Raw genomic sequence first — 15,503 nt, 5'->3', positions numbered from 1 at the left:
TTGCCACATGGACACCTGGGGCCTCCAGCACACGCACAAAGACAAACACATTGCTTAGTCCTCACCAACCATCACCCGAGCCTGCTCACGTGACCACAAAGTTTATCACGGCATCAGGGCTGGGACAAATCTGGGAAAGTTTGAGGCTTTCAGTCCCACTGACAGAGCGGACTGCAGAGCTGCCCCCCTTCGAGTGAGGCCACTCGCTGTTGAAGCCTCTAACCCTAAGCCACCGGGCACTAGGTTCCCAGCGGCACAAGGAGGGTGAAAAGACATGTGCTGTCCTGGAAATGCATTCCTCCTTTTCACTAAGTTTCCCTTCCAGCATTCCTGCAACCCTTCACACCCAGTTGAATAGAGAAAGGGGAATAATAATTTTCTCCATAAAGTGAAAGAATGACGTTTAATACTATTACAGCCTAGTCAAAATCCAGAGAGACGGGAAGAAGTGGGATCGATGTCTGCACAAAAGAACATTCCATCTTCAGGCCTCCAAACATACCTCTCTAGGAAACACCAGGCATTTGGGCTTAGGTGGAGTTACACTGTTTTAATATACACTGTCTTTTTTTATTCAAATAGGATGGAAAAAATACACAAGAGCAATACGACAAGCATGATCTTTATTAGCCAAGCAATAGTTTTATAGCCAATGGTAATGTGAATAGACTGACTGTCTCATTATGTTCTGTTCCTTTGTTTTTTCCCCACAGGAAAACTTTACTTATATTTATTTTATTTCTTAGGACCTCGCTTGGATCTCACATTATTTACTGACTAAAAATTTCACTTTGTGGAAATGTTGAACCAAGCCCACTTTCCAGTACATTAGTGATAACAAAAACACCGTACCAAAAACAAATAATGGTGAGGATAGCAGTGGGTAAAACCACCTGTGCTGTTCTTTGTTCTTTACAAACTGATGCTTTGCTTTCAAACTATAGCAGAAAAAATGCCACAACTAAAAAATGTTCGATGCCTCATTAAGACACCACTGCAAAGTTTCCACTAAAGCAATTATAACTGCTCGTAGACGAACATCTACCAAAGTCATGCACACAAATTTCCTACGCAAACTTTGCATTTACTGGCAAAAAAAAATGACCCCTTTATGAGCTAATAGACAAAATGTAAATAAATGACATATGCATGTACAGCCAATATCTGTATGTAAACATCAGGCATATACTTAATTTCCAAAACCCGGTCCTAAAATGTTGCCAAAATTGGAAGCATCAAGATGAAGCTAGGCTACAAAATACTCAAGATCGAATTTTGTCTGTTAATCAGTTTCCTCAGTCCAGTCTCAGCAAGCAGAGGAGTAGTTCCGCATGTTTGACCTTGCCTTTCTCACTAAAACAAGGCCCTAACAAGATCAAGCCAATTCTCTCCCTATATCAACTCATGCAATAATTTTCATACAATGTCCCTGTTTAACTGACAAGTGAGAGCTACCACTGCCTTCCAAGAGGCTGATACGAGGCCAGCTGAGTGTCCTCTGTCCAGATATTCCCATGTCCAAGTGTGATTAGCACTGTCTTGTCAAATTTAGCTCTAAGCCATTTGTGAACACCTTCTTTGTTTATAGTAGCACACTCAAATCTGCACAGACCTCTGTGTTTGCTCTTCTGTGTATCCTATTAGCAGTGCATTACATTTCAAGATGTCATACTGCAGAAAGCCACAAAAGCACTTTTAATCAGTTTAAACCAAGCCAAGTGAATTACTTTCATTCTGGATAAATACTGCTTGGTATACATTCTGAGAAAACACAACTGGGTTTTTAGTTCTACAGCTGTAAATCCAGAGTGACTGTACAAGAATTTGTTGTAATACATTTGAAATTGTTCAACTGCAATCATACAAAAATCCCTACAAAGATCAAACTGCGGCTAAACAGAATCGAACCCTGTAAATTACCAACTATGACCTGCCAAGAAAGTGGTAAAAGGAAATAAAAAAATCTGATGATCTTGAGAGAAATTTTCCAGAAGCTGCTGATGGAATTCCTAGATATTTTTATTATTGCATAAGAGAGTAAATAAAACCTTGTACTTCATATTTAAGTTTTCATTCCACTATAATATTTAAAGCACAGTGCATTAGATCCCGATTCCCAGCCTTGCTTTACTAAAGGCAGTCCAGTCATATACATACAACTAAGACCAACCTTCAGCTCAGGAGCTACACTTTTTTAAAAAGTCAAAATACAAAAAAGCAGAAACTAAGGCACAGAAAGCACAATATCATTTTAATTAGATGAGTTGATAATGCATGAGAGGACTGCCTCTACCAGATTTCATGATGAATTCAGAACTATGCTTTCCACTCCTACATGCAAAAGAACATTTTTAAGCAGGTCCCATCACTCCTGCTCGACCAGCTATTTGCTCAGCCTCTCTAAGTAGCTCCTGCCTACAGAGGTTTCAGCACGATTAAACCGTGGCTCAGATCGTAACTTACCAATGCACCCTTATTCTTGTTCTGTGCACAAACTGAAGAAGACAAGACAGCCATGACAAAGAATCTTCTAGCCTTGATTTAACAATTTCTAGCCTATATTTCAAGGTCACTGGGAAGCGAGCAAAATGTCAGGAATTTTGGGGTTTTTTTTATCGTGTCAATGATAACAAGGTATTATTGCAAAGACAGACATTTCTATTTTTCTCAATAAACAGGACCGCATTACTAAACTCAAAAACCAAGAAGAGTCATACAGTGTGAAAATATGCAGGGGAACAACAGCTGTTACTCATTATTTTCTCCTTATCCTTTCAACACCTCTGTTTCAGTTTGCTCTCTAATGGGCAAATCACACTTTCTCCCTAGGACAGCTTCTCATTTAGGGCAGGTACTAAAAGGAATCCTGAGACAATTAAGAGTCATTGGCCAAAGACACCCCTTCTTTTGTTGCTTTTACTGTAGACATTAAAACTCCTTTCTATGCTTTAGCAAACAGAAAAAGCTGATGTTGTGTTCTCTTAGTCCTTTCTCACTACCAATGTGCTGGAGGATGTTTGCGTTTGTTCTTTAGGTAACAAACCCTAGCCTCTATTCTTCTTTTTTTTTTTCTTTTTGTTACTCACCCTGTGTTTCTCGAAAGAGAAATACCAACTACAAAAATTATTGCTCTCACTTCATTTAGGCAAAAGGAGAATCTACCATCAGACAGCTTTTAAACATCTGTTTTATGCTTTACCTCGCCTGACAAGGTGTCGCAGTAGCCATTTGGAAACAGAGGAAAAATAGATACAATTTTGCTTATGATCAAACTCAGCTTATTGTGCAAGCTACTCTGCTCTATTCTCCATTTCTTAACTGTGAGATGAATATTTACTGGGAATTTGAGCCCTTTGTTCACTCTGATTTTAATTAATCTGACTCTTGGCCACAGTGAAAATGAGCTGGGAAAAAAACCAAACAGCTACAAACGTCACAGTGCAGTAAAATTACTCTGGAAATCTTCTTCTAAAGATTTGGCTTAACCCCAATGTCCTACTAGGCTGGGCTTTTCACTGTGAAATACATTTTCCTTTAATAACTCCTAAAGTCATAATAATTATCAATACTTCCAAGCGGTCAAACGGCAGAAACCTCCGAAACGACAGAACACACGCACTGATGAAGTTGGACTGCATCACAGCATGCGCAAGATGAAATGCACACACTCCTCCATCATTTGCTTTTTCAGAGTAAAAGGTCACTTTTCTTCAGAAAGGCGATTCAGTCTACATCCGGTTTTGACTTAAAAATCTGAAAAAATATGAAAAAAAATGCTATTAATCTACTGCTGTTAATCAGATTACACTTCTCACACAACTTCTAATGTAACATTTTTTACAACTGGTACTGCCTAGCAAGGCGGATTGTGCTGAGGAGACTGCGGAGGAGGCACAAGCAACCTTCCATCTGCAGCTGCTCTTGGGCAGCGCTAAGGCAGCCGCACTCCTTACGGCTACGCTCGCAAAGGCAAAATATTGCTCCAAAGAGCACGGAGCCTCGGTCTTTGTGGTGCCTCAGGAACGCGAGTCTCCAGTGGGCCAATAAATTACCCGGGTTCGAAGCCCTCCTTCAGAATCCAGGCCAGCTCCATCCCACCAAGCCTCCCGGGCTCCCCAGGGCTGACACCATTACCGTTTGCCACCTCTCACGTACGACCACTCTTGTTTCTGTCCTCCGTACGTGCATCCGCGACTGCAACCTCCGAAAGGAAAAGGGGGAAAAATAAAACACAAAGGAGATGTTATAAATGACAATACGTCATTTGCATTACCTTTTTCTTTATTCATATTTAAGGCAATAAAAAGCAAGCAAACAGCGCTGGGTGCACGGGGAGTCGCTGCTCCACCAACACACACACCTTCTAATGGCACCGGCGGTCTTTATATTCTCTCCGGGCTGTTCGTTTCCGCGAAGTCTCCTCCTTCTTTTGACTCTCTGTGCTTATGTGGCATCATTTATTGATGCATGCGTCTTATGATGTTGGTGGTCTTTATAAGTTCCTCTGGTGGTCTTCAGGATGAAGAGTCTCTTCTTCCTCGGTGTCCTCTGAATGTCCTTTTTTGGTGCGCTGCCGCAGCCTCCCCGCCGCTGCCCGCTCATCTGGCATAAGCGATATAGTCAGCCCAGTCTCAAACCGCACTGGACTTCTATACTAGCCCAATCTCAAACCCACAGATATCCCGTCTATTGTTCCATGCCTTATGTAGTTTTGTTATTCCACATGAAGCTAGTTTCCACAGTTGCGCAATATGTGCACTCGACACGAATCATCTTCTAGTGTATTACAGAGATAAAAATCAGCTCCCTTGGCATCGCAGAATGCGTGAGCCTGGCATAAAACCTCGCGCACGTAGCGACAGCATCTGATGCTGGCAGCAGAATGAAGTACCGGGACCACATGAGAAAGAATAAAGGCAGGCACGTCTACTGGTAAAAATACCATAATAATAATAACAATATTAATAGCGATAAAGGCCCTATGCTAACTAGCAAAGCAATGTTATGCTAGGGGGACTGTGTCACGGAGTGCAGCGGCGGCTGACGCGTTACGGAGCGTGGACACCCCCGGCACCGCCATCTTCTCCCCCGCCCCGGGGTGAAAGGCCCGCGCGTGCCGCGGGGGTGCTCCGGGTGCCCTCCCCCCCCTCCCCGGCCGTCCCTTCCCGCACCATGCCGCCGCGGACACACAAACACGCCTTTAACAACAAACGGCCGCGGTTGCGGCGGCTTCACCCCCGCCGGCGGGGCGGGAGGGCGGCCTGGACTCGCCCCGCCCGCCGCCCCGTTCCCACCGTGCCCCCCCCCCCCGCGGCAGCAGCCATGTGTCTGCTCGAGTGCGATTAACACCGGCGTGCCAAATCCCCCCCCCCAATCTCCCCCGGGGCCATTTGGGGCACGCCCGCGCCCCGTGTTTACAGCGCGGAGCCGCGCTGTTGACGGCGCTGGCAAATGAGCCGGGGGAGGTGGGCTCCGCGCCGCCCGCCGGCGGCTATAAATCCTCCGGGCCCGGGGCGGGCAGGGCCAGGCGAGCGGCCGCGGCGCGGCGGAGGATGGAGGGCGGCGGGACGGGCTGCGGCTGCCCCCGCCCGCCCCCGGCGGCGCTGCCCCCGCGGGGGCGCTCGTCCCTCTCCTCCCCCTCCCCGCGGTGCGCGGCCCTGCCCTTCCCCCGCAGGCCCGCGCCCTTCTGGAGGCCCTGGCTGCCCGCGCCGGGCCGGCGGAGCGGCACCGGCCCCGCCGGGGTGAGTGGGGCGGCATCGCCGCGGTGACGCCCGGGGAGCGGCGGCGGGGCGGGGGCTGCCCGGGGCCCGGGTGCCGTGCCCCTGGCGGCGGGCTGATCTCTGCTCTCTCCTCCGCAGCCTCTCACCCCCCGCGGGCTGGCCGAAGCCCCCCGAAAGCCGGCGCAGTACACGCACCCCGTCAGGTAAGTGGCCGCCCCGGGCCGCCGCCGGTTCCCGCGGGGCAGCGCCTCCCGCCCGCTGCCCCCCTGGGCCGGGGGGAGAGCCCCTCGCTCGGCAGCGTCCCGCCGAGCCGGGCGGGCCCCGCGCTCCCCCGCGCCCGGGTGTTTATGTACGTGACCGCCGTGTCAGCGCTGCCGAACGGGACCGGTCCTTGGGCGAGCGGCTGGGCTGACCAGAGCGGTGGAAGATGCGGTGTTGATGCGCTCCTGCGGTGCGGCGCGTAGGCGTGTTACCCGGGGGGGTTTGTGGCGGCAGGGCTGGCTGAAGCACCTTGCTGCTCCATCCCGTGCCCGGGGTTACGAAAGGGATGCGGGGGGTGGCTGCCGCGCTGCCCGGCTGTGCCAGCCGCCAGTGTCCTGCAGGTACCGGCGTGGGAGAGAGGAGCAGGAGGAGAGGGTACGGGCTGGCTAAGCCAGCACCCCTGAGAAAAATGTCTTTACATACTCAAAAATACTCAGTACTGCTTGAATGATGAAGGTAATGAGAGTGTCTGCACTGTCGGTTCTGAAAAGGAAATAAAGAAAACAACTGCAGCCGAATCTGTATTTGGAAAACCTGGCAGGTGTCGCACGGTGCTTCAGGTAACGGCGCAGGTAGTTCTTCCAGGCAAGGCGCAGCTTTCTCCCAGAGCCAGGCTCTGATTCTTCAAACGCTGGTGCACAGGCGACCTCAGCAATGGCACGGGCTCTGACTTCACTGTGACCACTCCTGTGCGTGGGTGAATGCCGCAGGGAACGCGCGGAACAGGGAGAGATGCTACAAAGCAAGGGGCAGTTGCTCTGGGCTGCAAAGGAAGCAGTGTTCTGTTAGACAGTAGCCTAGAAAGCACTTGCTGTAATTGCTAGAGAACCATCTAGTTCTGTTTCTTGATGTATCTCTGTTATAAAACAGTCCGTAGCCAGCATTTAATTATGTTGCAGCACACTAGCCTCTTAGCTCTTGGGACTTCTATTGTCTGTTTCTTCCAGCTACTTCCAAGCTAAGCAAAAGAAGACGCTAGCTGAAAAGGAACTGTGGAGTATGTTAATTGGGATGTGTTACCTCACTAGCTGATAGCCCTTGCGACACCATGATATGATCAGCAATTTTTATGTCAGTTTCTGGATACAGCACAGACTGCTTCAAGATCTGGACCCGCAGGGCATCTCCTGTAAGGAGTCAGGTGGATGGCTCTTCTTGGAAACATGGGGTGAAATATTCTTTTCACTCTGACCTTTGTCTCAGACCATGGTACCTAGGCTGGGGACCTTCAGTAGCAAAACTACTAATTTACTCCAAATATATTGGAGATCCTGTTTGACACCTGTTATGGTCCCTGGGAATAGTTCCAGTGAGGGCAGCGCAGACCCCTGGGTAATGCTGTTAGTGAGGGGCTGGAGTGGGAAGTTTCAGATGCAGCGGATCTTGCACTTTGGAGTGGTTTTGCTGCAAAACTAGTGCTTCAGGTGCATCTCTGGCTCTTCAGATGAAACTACAGAATGCGGACAATATTTTTTTCTTCTATTTAAATGCAGAAAGCATTTTAGCAGTTGAGCTTGTGAGGAAAAACTCTGTAGGATGCTTGTCCGAACAGACTTTAACTGATGTTTCCTGTCTCCCAGCCTCCAAGCAGAGTATGTAATACCAATAAGCAAACCTATTGTGTACTTGTTTCAGGCTATTTTGGCCCAGATCAAGGTGCTATGATTACTTGTATCAGGAAGCTGAAGCACTTCTGAAAAACTTCCCAGTTCAAGCTACAATTTCCTTTTATGAAGACTCGGATAGTGAAGATGATGAAGATGAACTGGAACAAGATTCAAGAACAGAATCAGACTGCTGATTGCAGGAAAGGCCAAGGACTTCTAAGACTTAATTTAAACTTAATATAAAAAATGTATTATATTATTTTAAAAGATAATTTATTTGTAAGTTATTCTTAATAAAACTGAAATGTTTTGTAATTTTATCTGAGCCTTTTTGCTTTGTTCTATTCCTGTCCTGTTTCACGCAGGGAAGTTATTGATTAGTGGCTTTTATCTAAGGTCCTGTGTTTTGTAGACCATAACTTGGGCATCAATTTTAGGAGCAGAGAATGGATGTCTTGCTTTAAAGGGCTCTGTGTGACTTCCTCAAAGTCTTAGGACACAAGGAAAGCTTTTTTAGTTGTGGTTTATTAGGCTCTGTGTGGAAACATACGAAGGAATTGTTGGATTAAGGATTCCAAGGCTGTGCCTGCTGTTAGAAGGGACTTTCAAAGGTGGGAAAGAGAACAATATAGCTGTTTTCCAGATGGAGGGGAGGGTCCAAATCCTACTCTAGGCTTTGCTTTTGGAGAAGGGGTTTGCCTTTAGTCTGGAGAAGGCTGAGAGGAGACCTTCTCATGCTCTACAACTACCTGAAAGGAGGTTGCAGTGGGAGGGGGAGGTGTTGGTTTCTTCTCCCAAGTAACTAGCGATAGGACAAGGGGAAATTGCCTCAAGTTGTGTCAGGGGAGGTTTAGATTGGATATTAGGAAAAATTTCTTTAATGGAAAAGTGGTCAGGCACTGAAACAGGCTGCCCAGGGAGGTGGTGGAGTCCCCATCCCGGGAGGTGTTCAAAAAGCCTGTGGATATGGCACTTTGGAACATAGTTTAGCAGGCATGGTGGTGATGGGTTGATGGTTGGACTTGATCTTAGAGGTCTTTTCCAGCCTTAGTGATTCTGTAAGTCACTCATGCCCTCTTTCATGAGGAAATGGCCCGATGTGAGTTGTTTTGACCGTGAGGTCGTTTCTGAGAACAGAAGCAAGGTTTGGTTCCAGCTATCCTGCCGGCCAAAGCCCCTAACGGGACCCAGAGGCCCGTGCCCCTGCCGGGCACAGCCGGTGTAGGTACCGGGGCCCGTCCGTCCGTCCTTGGCCTGCGCCCGGCGGGAAGGAGCGGGCCCTGGCGCGCAGCCGCTCGGGACGTGTTGGCCCCCCGGTGCCCCGTTACCGCAGCCCTCGGGCTGGGGCGGCGCACCTGGCCGGAAACCCGCCCCGCCGCACCGGGAGACGAACTCCCCGGGGCGGACGAGCGGGCACCCTCCCCGCGGAGGGGGAAGGTGGTGGCCGTCATGGCTCCGCGGCGGGACCCGGCGGGCCCGCGGGGGCAGCTGCGATTGCCGGTGCTGGGCGGGATCCAGCGCAACCCCGCTCGGTGACGCAGCCCGTTAGGCCTCTCCCGCGGCCGGGCCCCTCCCGCTGCCGCGCCTGCGCCCTGCGCCGGAGCGCTCCGCCCCCCCGCCCGGCCGCCCGGCGGGGCGCAGGCCGCGGCCCGGGCCGGCAGGATGCTGAACGTACCACCGCAGGCCTTCCCCGCGCCCGGCTCCCAGCAGCGGGTGGCTGCGGGCGGCCGCGCTAAGGTAGGGACAGCTCGGCCTTCGCTGCCGCGGAGGGGGGAAGGGGGTCGGTCGCTGGCCGTCGCTCGGGGCGGGCCGAGGCCCCGGCCCGGTGGGGTCTGCGTTTTCCTCGCTTCTTTTCGGCGGGGCTGCGTGGCCTGGCCCCTCTCGGCCGAGGTGCTGTGGTTGGCGGTCGGCTCCCGGTTGCGGCTGGGGCAGGGTTTGCCTCTGGCCGCTTCCCTCCAGAGGCCTCGGACTCCCGCCACCGCAGAGGGGACGCGGCGGCTCTGGGGCAGGGCCCCCGGGCGGGGGCTGGCTCTGCTGCCTCGCTGAAAAGTACTTCGTACTTCTCTGTTTTGAAGGCGGTGATGATGACGCTTCCTGCTCTGCCTTCCCGGGCTGGCTCGGGGTCCCTCCGGTGCGGAGGCAGGGCCCTTTCGGCTTGGAATGACTGCGCACGCCTTAACGTGTTGGGCCTTCACCTCTGGAGTGGTTTTGGGGGCTGTTTGGTGTCTGCAGACCTGGCTTGGAAAGCAAACTCGTGCTTAGGCTGAAGTAGCACCAGGGGACGCGGGCCTGTGTGCTCTTTAGTTTGCTCGCTTCTGGTTTTGCTGCAGTTTTGTAAGAGCATGATTCTTTAACCCTGTTCCCTGCTGTTAAGAGTTTGGATGAAAAGGGTTCCCAGTCTGTGGCGCTGCTGAAAACCCTGAAGATCTTGCTCTGCCTTTCAGGGCAGGCCACGCCTAATACATCCCTGGTAAACTACAAGAATTCAGTCCCAGCTTTCTCTGGGTGAGATTTGCAGTTGCTGTAGGGCTTGTGGAAAGTCTTTGTGAACGCTGTGAAGGTGAACTTTTCTACCTTGTCCTACCTGGCCATGATTTTAAAATCTGTCTTCTTTATTGCTCGTAGGTTTCCAGGCCGTATCTCAAATGATGCTGATAAAAGTTTTTTACCACTGCAGGATGACTTGGTGTCTGCGGTTTGCTTTGGGAAGAGTCATCTAAGTGTTTGTTGATGTTGGATAGTTACATTGTCTGGGTTACTAGCACCCTTGCTGCTGGGTATGGCTGCCAAATATCAGTGAAGGATACGGGTTGTGTTGTTTCTTATTTTGTCCAACTCCTCCTAGGGACCTTAGAAAAGTGTTTTGAATGGCTCTTTCTTCTTTTAGAGTTTAATAACGTTGGTGCATTTGTCGTTTTTCAGGTACCATTAAAACCTGGAAGGAGTCTTATGGATTGGATTCGACTAACTAAGAGTGGGAAGGACTTGACTGGTTTAAAAGGGAGGCTAATTGAAGTGACTGAAGATGAGCTGGCTAAACACAACAAAAAGGAGGACTGCTGGATATGTATACGAGGTTGGTTGCTGTGATGTTGCTTCTATGCTTTTTGCGTAGCTTCTCTCTTCTGTACTTAAAAAAGAATCAACAAAAACCACAGCCCAAAACAAACTAGCCACCTTTTATGTGTAGGCCAGGTGTAATGTTGACGTAATTGGACAAAACTTTGTTCAAGTTAGAGATTTTGTGTCACAAAGGTTTTCTTTGCTTTGAAGCCTTTCTTAGCAGTGCTTCCAAGTGGGCAGTTTTTATGCTTGTTTTATACCTGCATATGAAAATAATAAAACACAAGATTGTAGGTGATGCCTCAAATAACAAGGGTTTAGCAAGAATAAGGCATTGAAAATGCTGAAGTGTACTTACGCTCCTCAGAGTTAATTATCCTTAGCATTTGTCTATTTTTAGTGATTGCTTTAGAGCATCCAGAGACATAAAAATACTGAAAATGCTACTTAAGCCTGTGGAATGGTCTTGGGGAAATAAGTGTGCAAGCCTACATATTACTTCATAAAACTTAGTAAGGCGAATGACAGTTACCACACAGAGCACTTGTAATCACTGTCTAGTATAACAACTATCTGTGGTAACTAAGCTATTCTATTTATGTGATTATTTTAATGAAAATTTAGCTCAGAACTTAAAAGTATCAGCTATTATGAGGTGACAATGCGTGAAAGGTGGTTTGGAGCAATAGCCTTGGATAGAAGAGTATTTTCAGTGCTGAAAATGAAGTTCCTAGTTGTCTTACAGAAAGGAGTAAAATGTTTGCTCTTCAGTTTAATTATTTTAGCCTCTAAATAATTAGTATCACCTTAAATATGTTACGAGACAACAGCACTTCTATGAAGGTAGATTAAGAAGATCAGAGTAGCCAATGTGACACTTCTCTAGGAAGAGTGGTTCATTTAGTGGTATCTTTCATCTGGTAAGGAACAACACTGATATTTGACATAATGTCATCTCTGAACTCCAGGAAAAGAAAGTTAAGAATAACTCTGAGGGCAACTGTGTTTTTATTGGGGTTAAAGAGCATGAGAGTGAAAGTAATGGTAAAATGTCATTCAGTACTGGCTTTTGAACACAATAATAGGATTGTTAATGCTCTGTGTGCTGCTCTTGCACGTACCAGTGAAACTGTAGTGGGAGGAGAGATAAAGAAAGCTTACTTACTGTGGAGGTCTGCTCTTTTTTCTCTTGCTTAAAGAGGGACATCTACTACTGCAGACAGAGTCACTGCTTAAGCACACTTCTGTTTTTAATTTCTTATTCCCCCTTGACTGCATCTCTGAGGCTGGTTTTCACAAGAACTCTGTCATGTTGCTTCTGTATCTGTCTTTAAATTTTTCCATCTATGCCTTTTCTTTGTTCTAGGACTACTAATGAGAAAAACAGCATAACTGAGAATCCTGGTAGATTATCTATAGACCTGATATGTGGAGAGATAGTAAAATAACACCGTTGTGGAAAAGCTAAATGAGGTCTCTGCATTGGTAGCTAGACTATGTCTCTACAAGAAAGAGCAGAAATTGATGAGATGAATGTGAAGTAAAAGAAGAAGAGCTAACTTTGTTCAAAAGCCTGGTATGATGAGCATCACAGGAAGCTGTCATATAGGCCACAAATTTTTATGTAAAGTGGCATGTCAGGGAAGTTAAAAAAAGCGTGAAGGGCGTATGAATGAGAGTTCTTTTGCTCCTGTGAGTTTGATGGTAACCTGAACATTTGAGTAATATTCAGGAGGTCGTAACTATGTAGATACTTACATTTTATTATGTGCAGTAGTCAGTGCTGCACACAAGATGGCACAGTGGATTCATTCACTGGAAGATCAGGTCAGGAAAATACACAAAGATCCTTCCTTTGTTGTCTGGGATGGTTGTTCTTGCCAAGTAGGATTGTCCCAAGTACGTCTTCCCCCGGCCCAGTGGTGAATACCTGCCTCTTCTTCTGAAGTAATTAACCTACACTTCTTAATGTGCTAAAAGCTTCTTATGAAAGCACTGGCACAGTTCTGCTGCTGGTAGCTTCCTGTTTTGATAATGTTATATATTTTTAAATATTCTGCTAGGTAGGCCTGCAATAGCCCTGTTAGCAGCAACGTGTCTGTAGTTAAATCTGTTTATAGCTGCATTCTCCGGCCTCTAATTATTCTGGTTGCATAGCGACAATAATTAGATATCATCATTTCAGACCTATGAAGAAGCATTGTTTTATCTCCCTGGAAATACTAAGAGTAATGCTCATGTAGAGAGAATGCTGAGCCCTTTTACTGGGACAAATTTGGTACCGGAGTTGTAAGCCTCTAATGAGCATAGGCTGTGTTTAGTTTTTTATATTGCTGAATCTGAAGAATGGAAGTTTTGTTGCTGATGGTAGCAGTTTTTTCTTATGGGAGGCAGTTCATTCCCATAGGCATTTATTCCATAGGTGATGGGTGGTAGGGAAACAACTATGACAGCACTTTAGGAGTACCGTAATTGGAAGGGAGAAAGTGTAAACAACTGTGTGTGCTAACTGGCTCGGTTTTAGGTCTCTTTAAACCAGCCTCTGGTTCTTTTACTTCCTAGGTAGGATACATCCTGTTCAACTTCAAGGGTTTATTTTGTTAAAGTCTTAACCCTGCAGGTTTCTCATGTTCACTGGGGCAAGTGGTATGGCATTGTAGGGTTGACCTCTCTATGTACGAAGATATGTCTTGTGCTCTTTACGATTGTGTAACAATGTTTCTGGTTTTTGGAAAGTCATACTGTTTGTTCCCATCATGTCCACTGTTTGCCATTACAGCATTTAACATACGCTACCCTTTTGGCTGGATTTGGAGTGGTTATAGCGGTTGTAGAAATGCTGTTCATGTTTTTATATTCCATATTCTGCAGGATTTGTGTATAATGTCACACCATACATGGAATATCATCCTGGCGGTGAGGATGAACTGATGAAAGCAGCAGGAACTGATGGTACAGATCTCTTTGATCAGGTGAGAACAACTGACAGCGAATGGCACTTGCTCACCAAAAGGTGTTTTGAAAAATGCATGTTTTCTGAATATTTTTAGGGCATTCCAGTGGAAATGGTGGTTTGAACTTTCTCAGGTCTAAGTAAAGGCAGTGGGATACTGCTCAGAATGGCATTTATGTGTGCTGAAAGAGCCCTGTAATTTAAACCTTGAACCAAGAGGCAATAATGAAAATGTCACTTTATGCTGTTGGAATGATACTTCAATTTGCCTATTTTGTTAATTTTTTAGCTGAAATAGCAATAAAGCTAGCAACAACTTGAGATACCACCTTCTTAATAAATGGCTACAATGACTAACTGCTGTCGTTTGAGAGGCGTTTTCTTCTGAGAACTTCCACTTTCTGAAAAATGCTTGTAGTATTTTGTTTGCCTGTTAACTTGACCACTGCATTATCAGCGAACAAAGTGCTAAGAAAAGATGCTGGGGCTGCTATTATCTGATGGTGAGCAAATCACAAGGTGACACTTGGTCTCTTTGTTGTTTACCATTTCTTCAAATGTTTTGAAAAGATTCAGAAAGTAAGGGGTCTGCAGAATGGGTGTACTTTCTGTAAGGAATTGTTTGCAAACCTGGTGCTGTAAAAGATGATTCACTGAGTTGGTGTTTTTTAGAAACAGACATTCTTTGAGTCTCCTTGGCTTACAAGATTTGTCTGAGAAACTGGGAAAGAGCAGAAAAGAAACCTCCGCTGTTTCTGAAAGGAAATATGTAACCTCTTTACAGTTCATGCATCACAGTATGTTGTGCCTGTATTTTCAAAATGTTTTTAACAGTGAATGTAAATAAAGATGTGATGATGTTTTAGCTATGTTAAGTTTATCTTTGGTTAATCCTTTCACTAATGAAGTGCTGGATTTGGGCATAATTCCCTGGTTTTAAGAAATACGGAGTTTCTCTCCTAAAAGTTCATCCAGTATCAAGGTATGGCCTGGAATTCTGTAGTTGGATCACTGTCAAGTATGGTATGATGTACTTGGAAACAGGAGTTTTGACATCAGGAATATTTGGTGAAGCCCCTCAAGTTGTTACTAAGTTCAGATACATACTTGCTACACTTTAGTTTTTTGTTTGTTTTGTCATGGGAGTGGAAAGCGGTGTTCAGATCCTTAAAATATGCTGTTCGCATTTTTGTTTCTGACTGATGCCTTTCGTGTTCTGGAGGCGTTTCTACTGTTACCCCCTGTACTTTATCATTCCATGTCTGTCAGATACTGATCTCTTAATTTAGAAGTTTGGGAGGTTGCTAGTGTTTCTCAAATTTCTGGAAAAAATAACTGTCACTCAAAATCCTTAATTTCTTTCTGTTACCTATACATAAGGAAACTACAACTTGTGGATGGGATTCTCTATCTCGTCTCCTTAGCTTGTCCAGTTTATTTTTAAATCATTACGTACCATTCAAATTTGTCATGCAGCACTTTGTTTCCTTTTCTTTTCTTGCGATGTTATCCTGGATGCCCTATCAGAATTGGGTTTTCTGCCATCCATTTCCTCTGCAAGTTCTTCAGTTCTGGTCTGTAAAGCTCCTGCTTTTGCTTCACTTTATTTGACTTTCTAAAATAGGTAATTTCCAAATGATTCAGTAATAGTAAGACAGAAACAAACAGAAATATGCGAACTTAGTAGGAGGTGTTTGTGTATCTTAACTACTATTCTCTGTCTTTGTTTCCTTCATCCTTTTTCCCCTCATTTGTATCTAAACAAGACTAATTACACTTTTGGTAAAGACAAGGTCTTTATTCTGCTAGTTGCATGACATACATCATAAAAATGCTTTTCTGAAATATTTTCTGTAACTTGAAGTTATGATGTTCAGATACTGCAAAGCATAAAAAGAA

The 15,503-nt window shown here is 46.3% G+C and overlaps 2 protein-coding genes and 1 long non-coding RNA gene across 3 annotated transcripts in view; 2 read left to right on the top strand and 1 right to left on the bottom strand.

Annotated features, from left to right (window-relative positions):
* Positions 1-587: 587 nt before the first annotated feature.
* Positions 588-6,165, bottom strand: LOC142360598 (uncharacterized). Its single transcript, XR_012763226.1, has 4 exons — positions 5,916-6,165; positions 4,361-4,602; positions 4,135-4,201; positions 588-3,753 (listed from the first exon to the last, which is right to left on the bottom strand). It is a non-coding gene; the product is annotated as an uncharacterized LOC142360598 (long non-coding RNA).
* RIPPLY2 (ripply transcriptional repressor 2) lies at positions 5,398-7,908 on the top strand. The gene is made up of 3 exons (XM_075414435.1): positions 5,398-5,741; positions 5,859-5,923; positions 7,617-7,908. Exons 1-3 carry the CDS (start codon positions 5,553-5,555, stop codon positions 7,780-7,782), a joined length of 420 nt encoding a protein of 139 aa, XP_075270550.1. The 5' UTR covers positions 5,398-5,552; the 3' UTR covers positions 7,783-7,908.
* Positions 7,909-9,199: 1,291 nt separating this feature from the next.
* Positions 9,200-15,503, top strand: part of CYB5R4 (cytochrome b5 reductase 4) — a 48,318-nt gene continuing 42,014 nt past the window's right edge. The window contains exons 1-3 of the mRNA XM_075414434.1: positions 9,200-9,325; positions 10,511-10,664; positions 13,523-13,623. Coding sequence (XP_075270549.1) covers positions 9,251-9,325; positions 10,511-10,664; positions 13,523-13,623 — 330 coding nt within the window. The 5' untranslated portion in view covers positions 9,200-9,250. The remainder of the gene's footprint in view (positions 9,326-10,510; positions 10,665-13,522; positions 13,624-15,503) is intronic.

Source organism: Opisthocomus hoazin, chromosome 2, assembly GCF_030867145.1.
Source record: "Opisthocomus hoazin isolate bOpiHoa1 chromosome 2, bOpiHoa1.hap1, whole genome shotgun sequence".
NCBI lineage: Eukaryota > Metazoa > Chordata > Aves > Opisthocomiformes > Opisthocomidae > Opisthocomus > Opisthocomus hoazin.
This window is presented reverse-complemented; position numbering and strand designations above follow the sequence as displayed.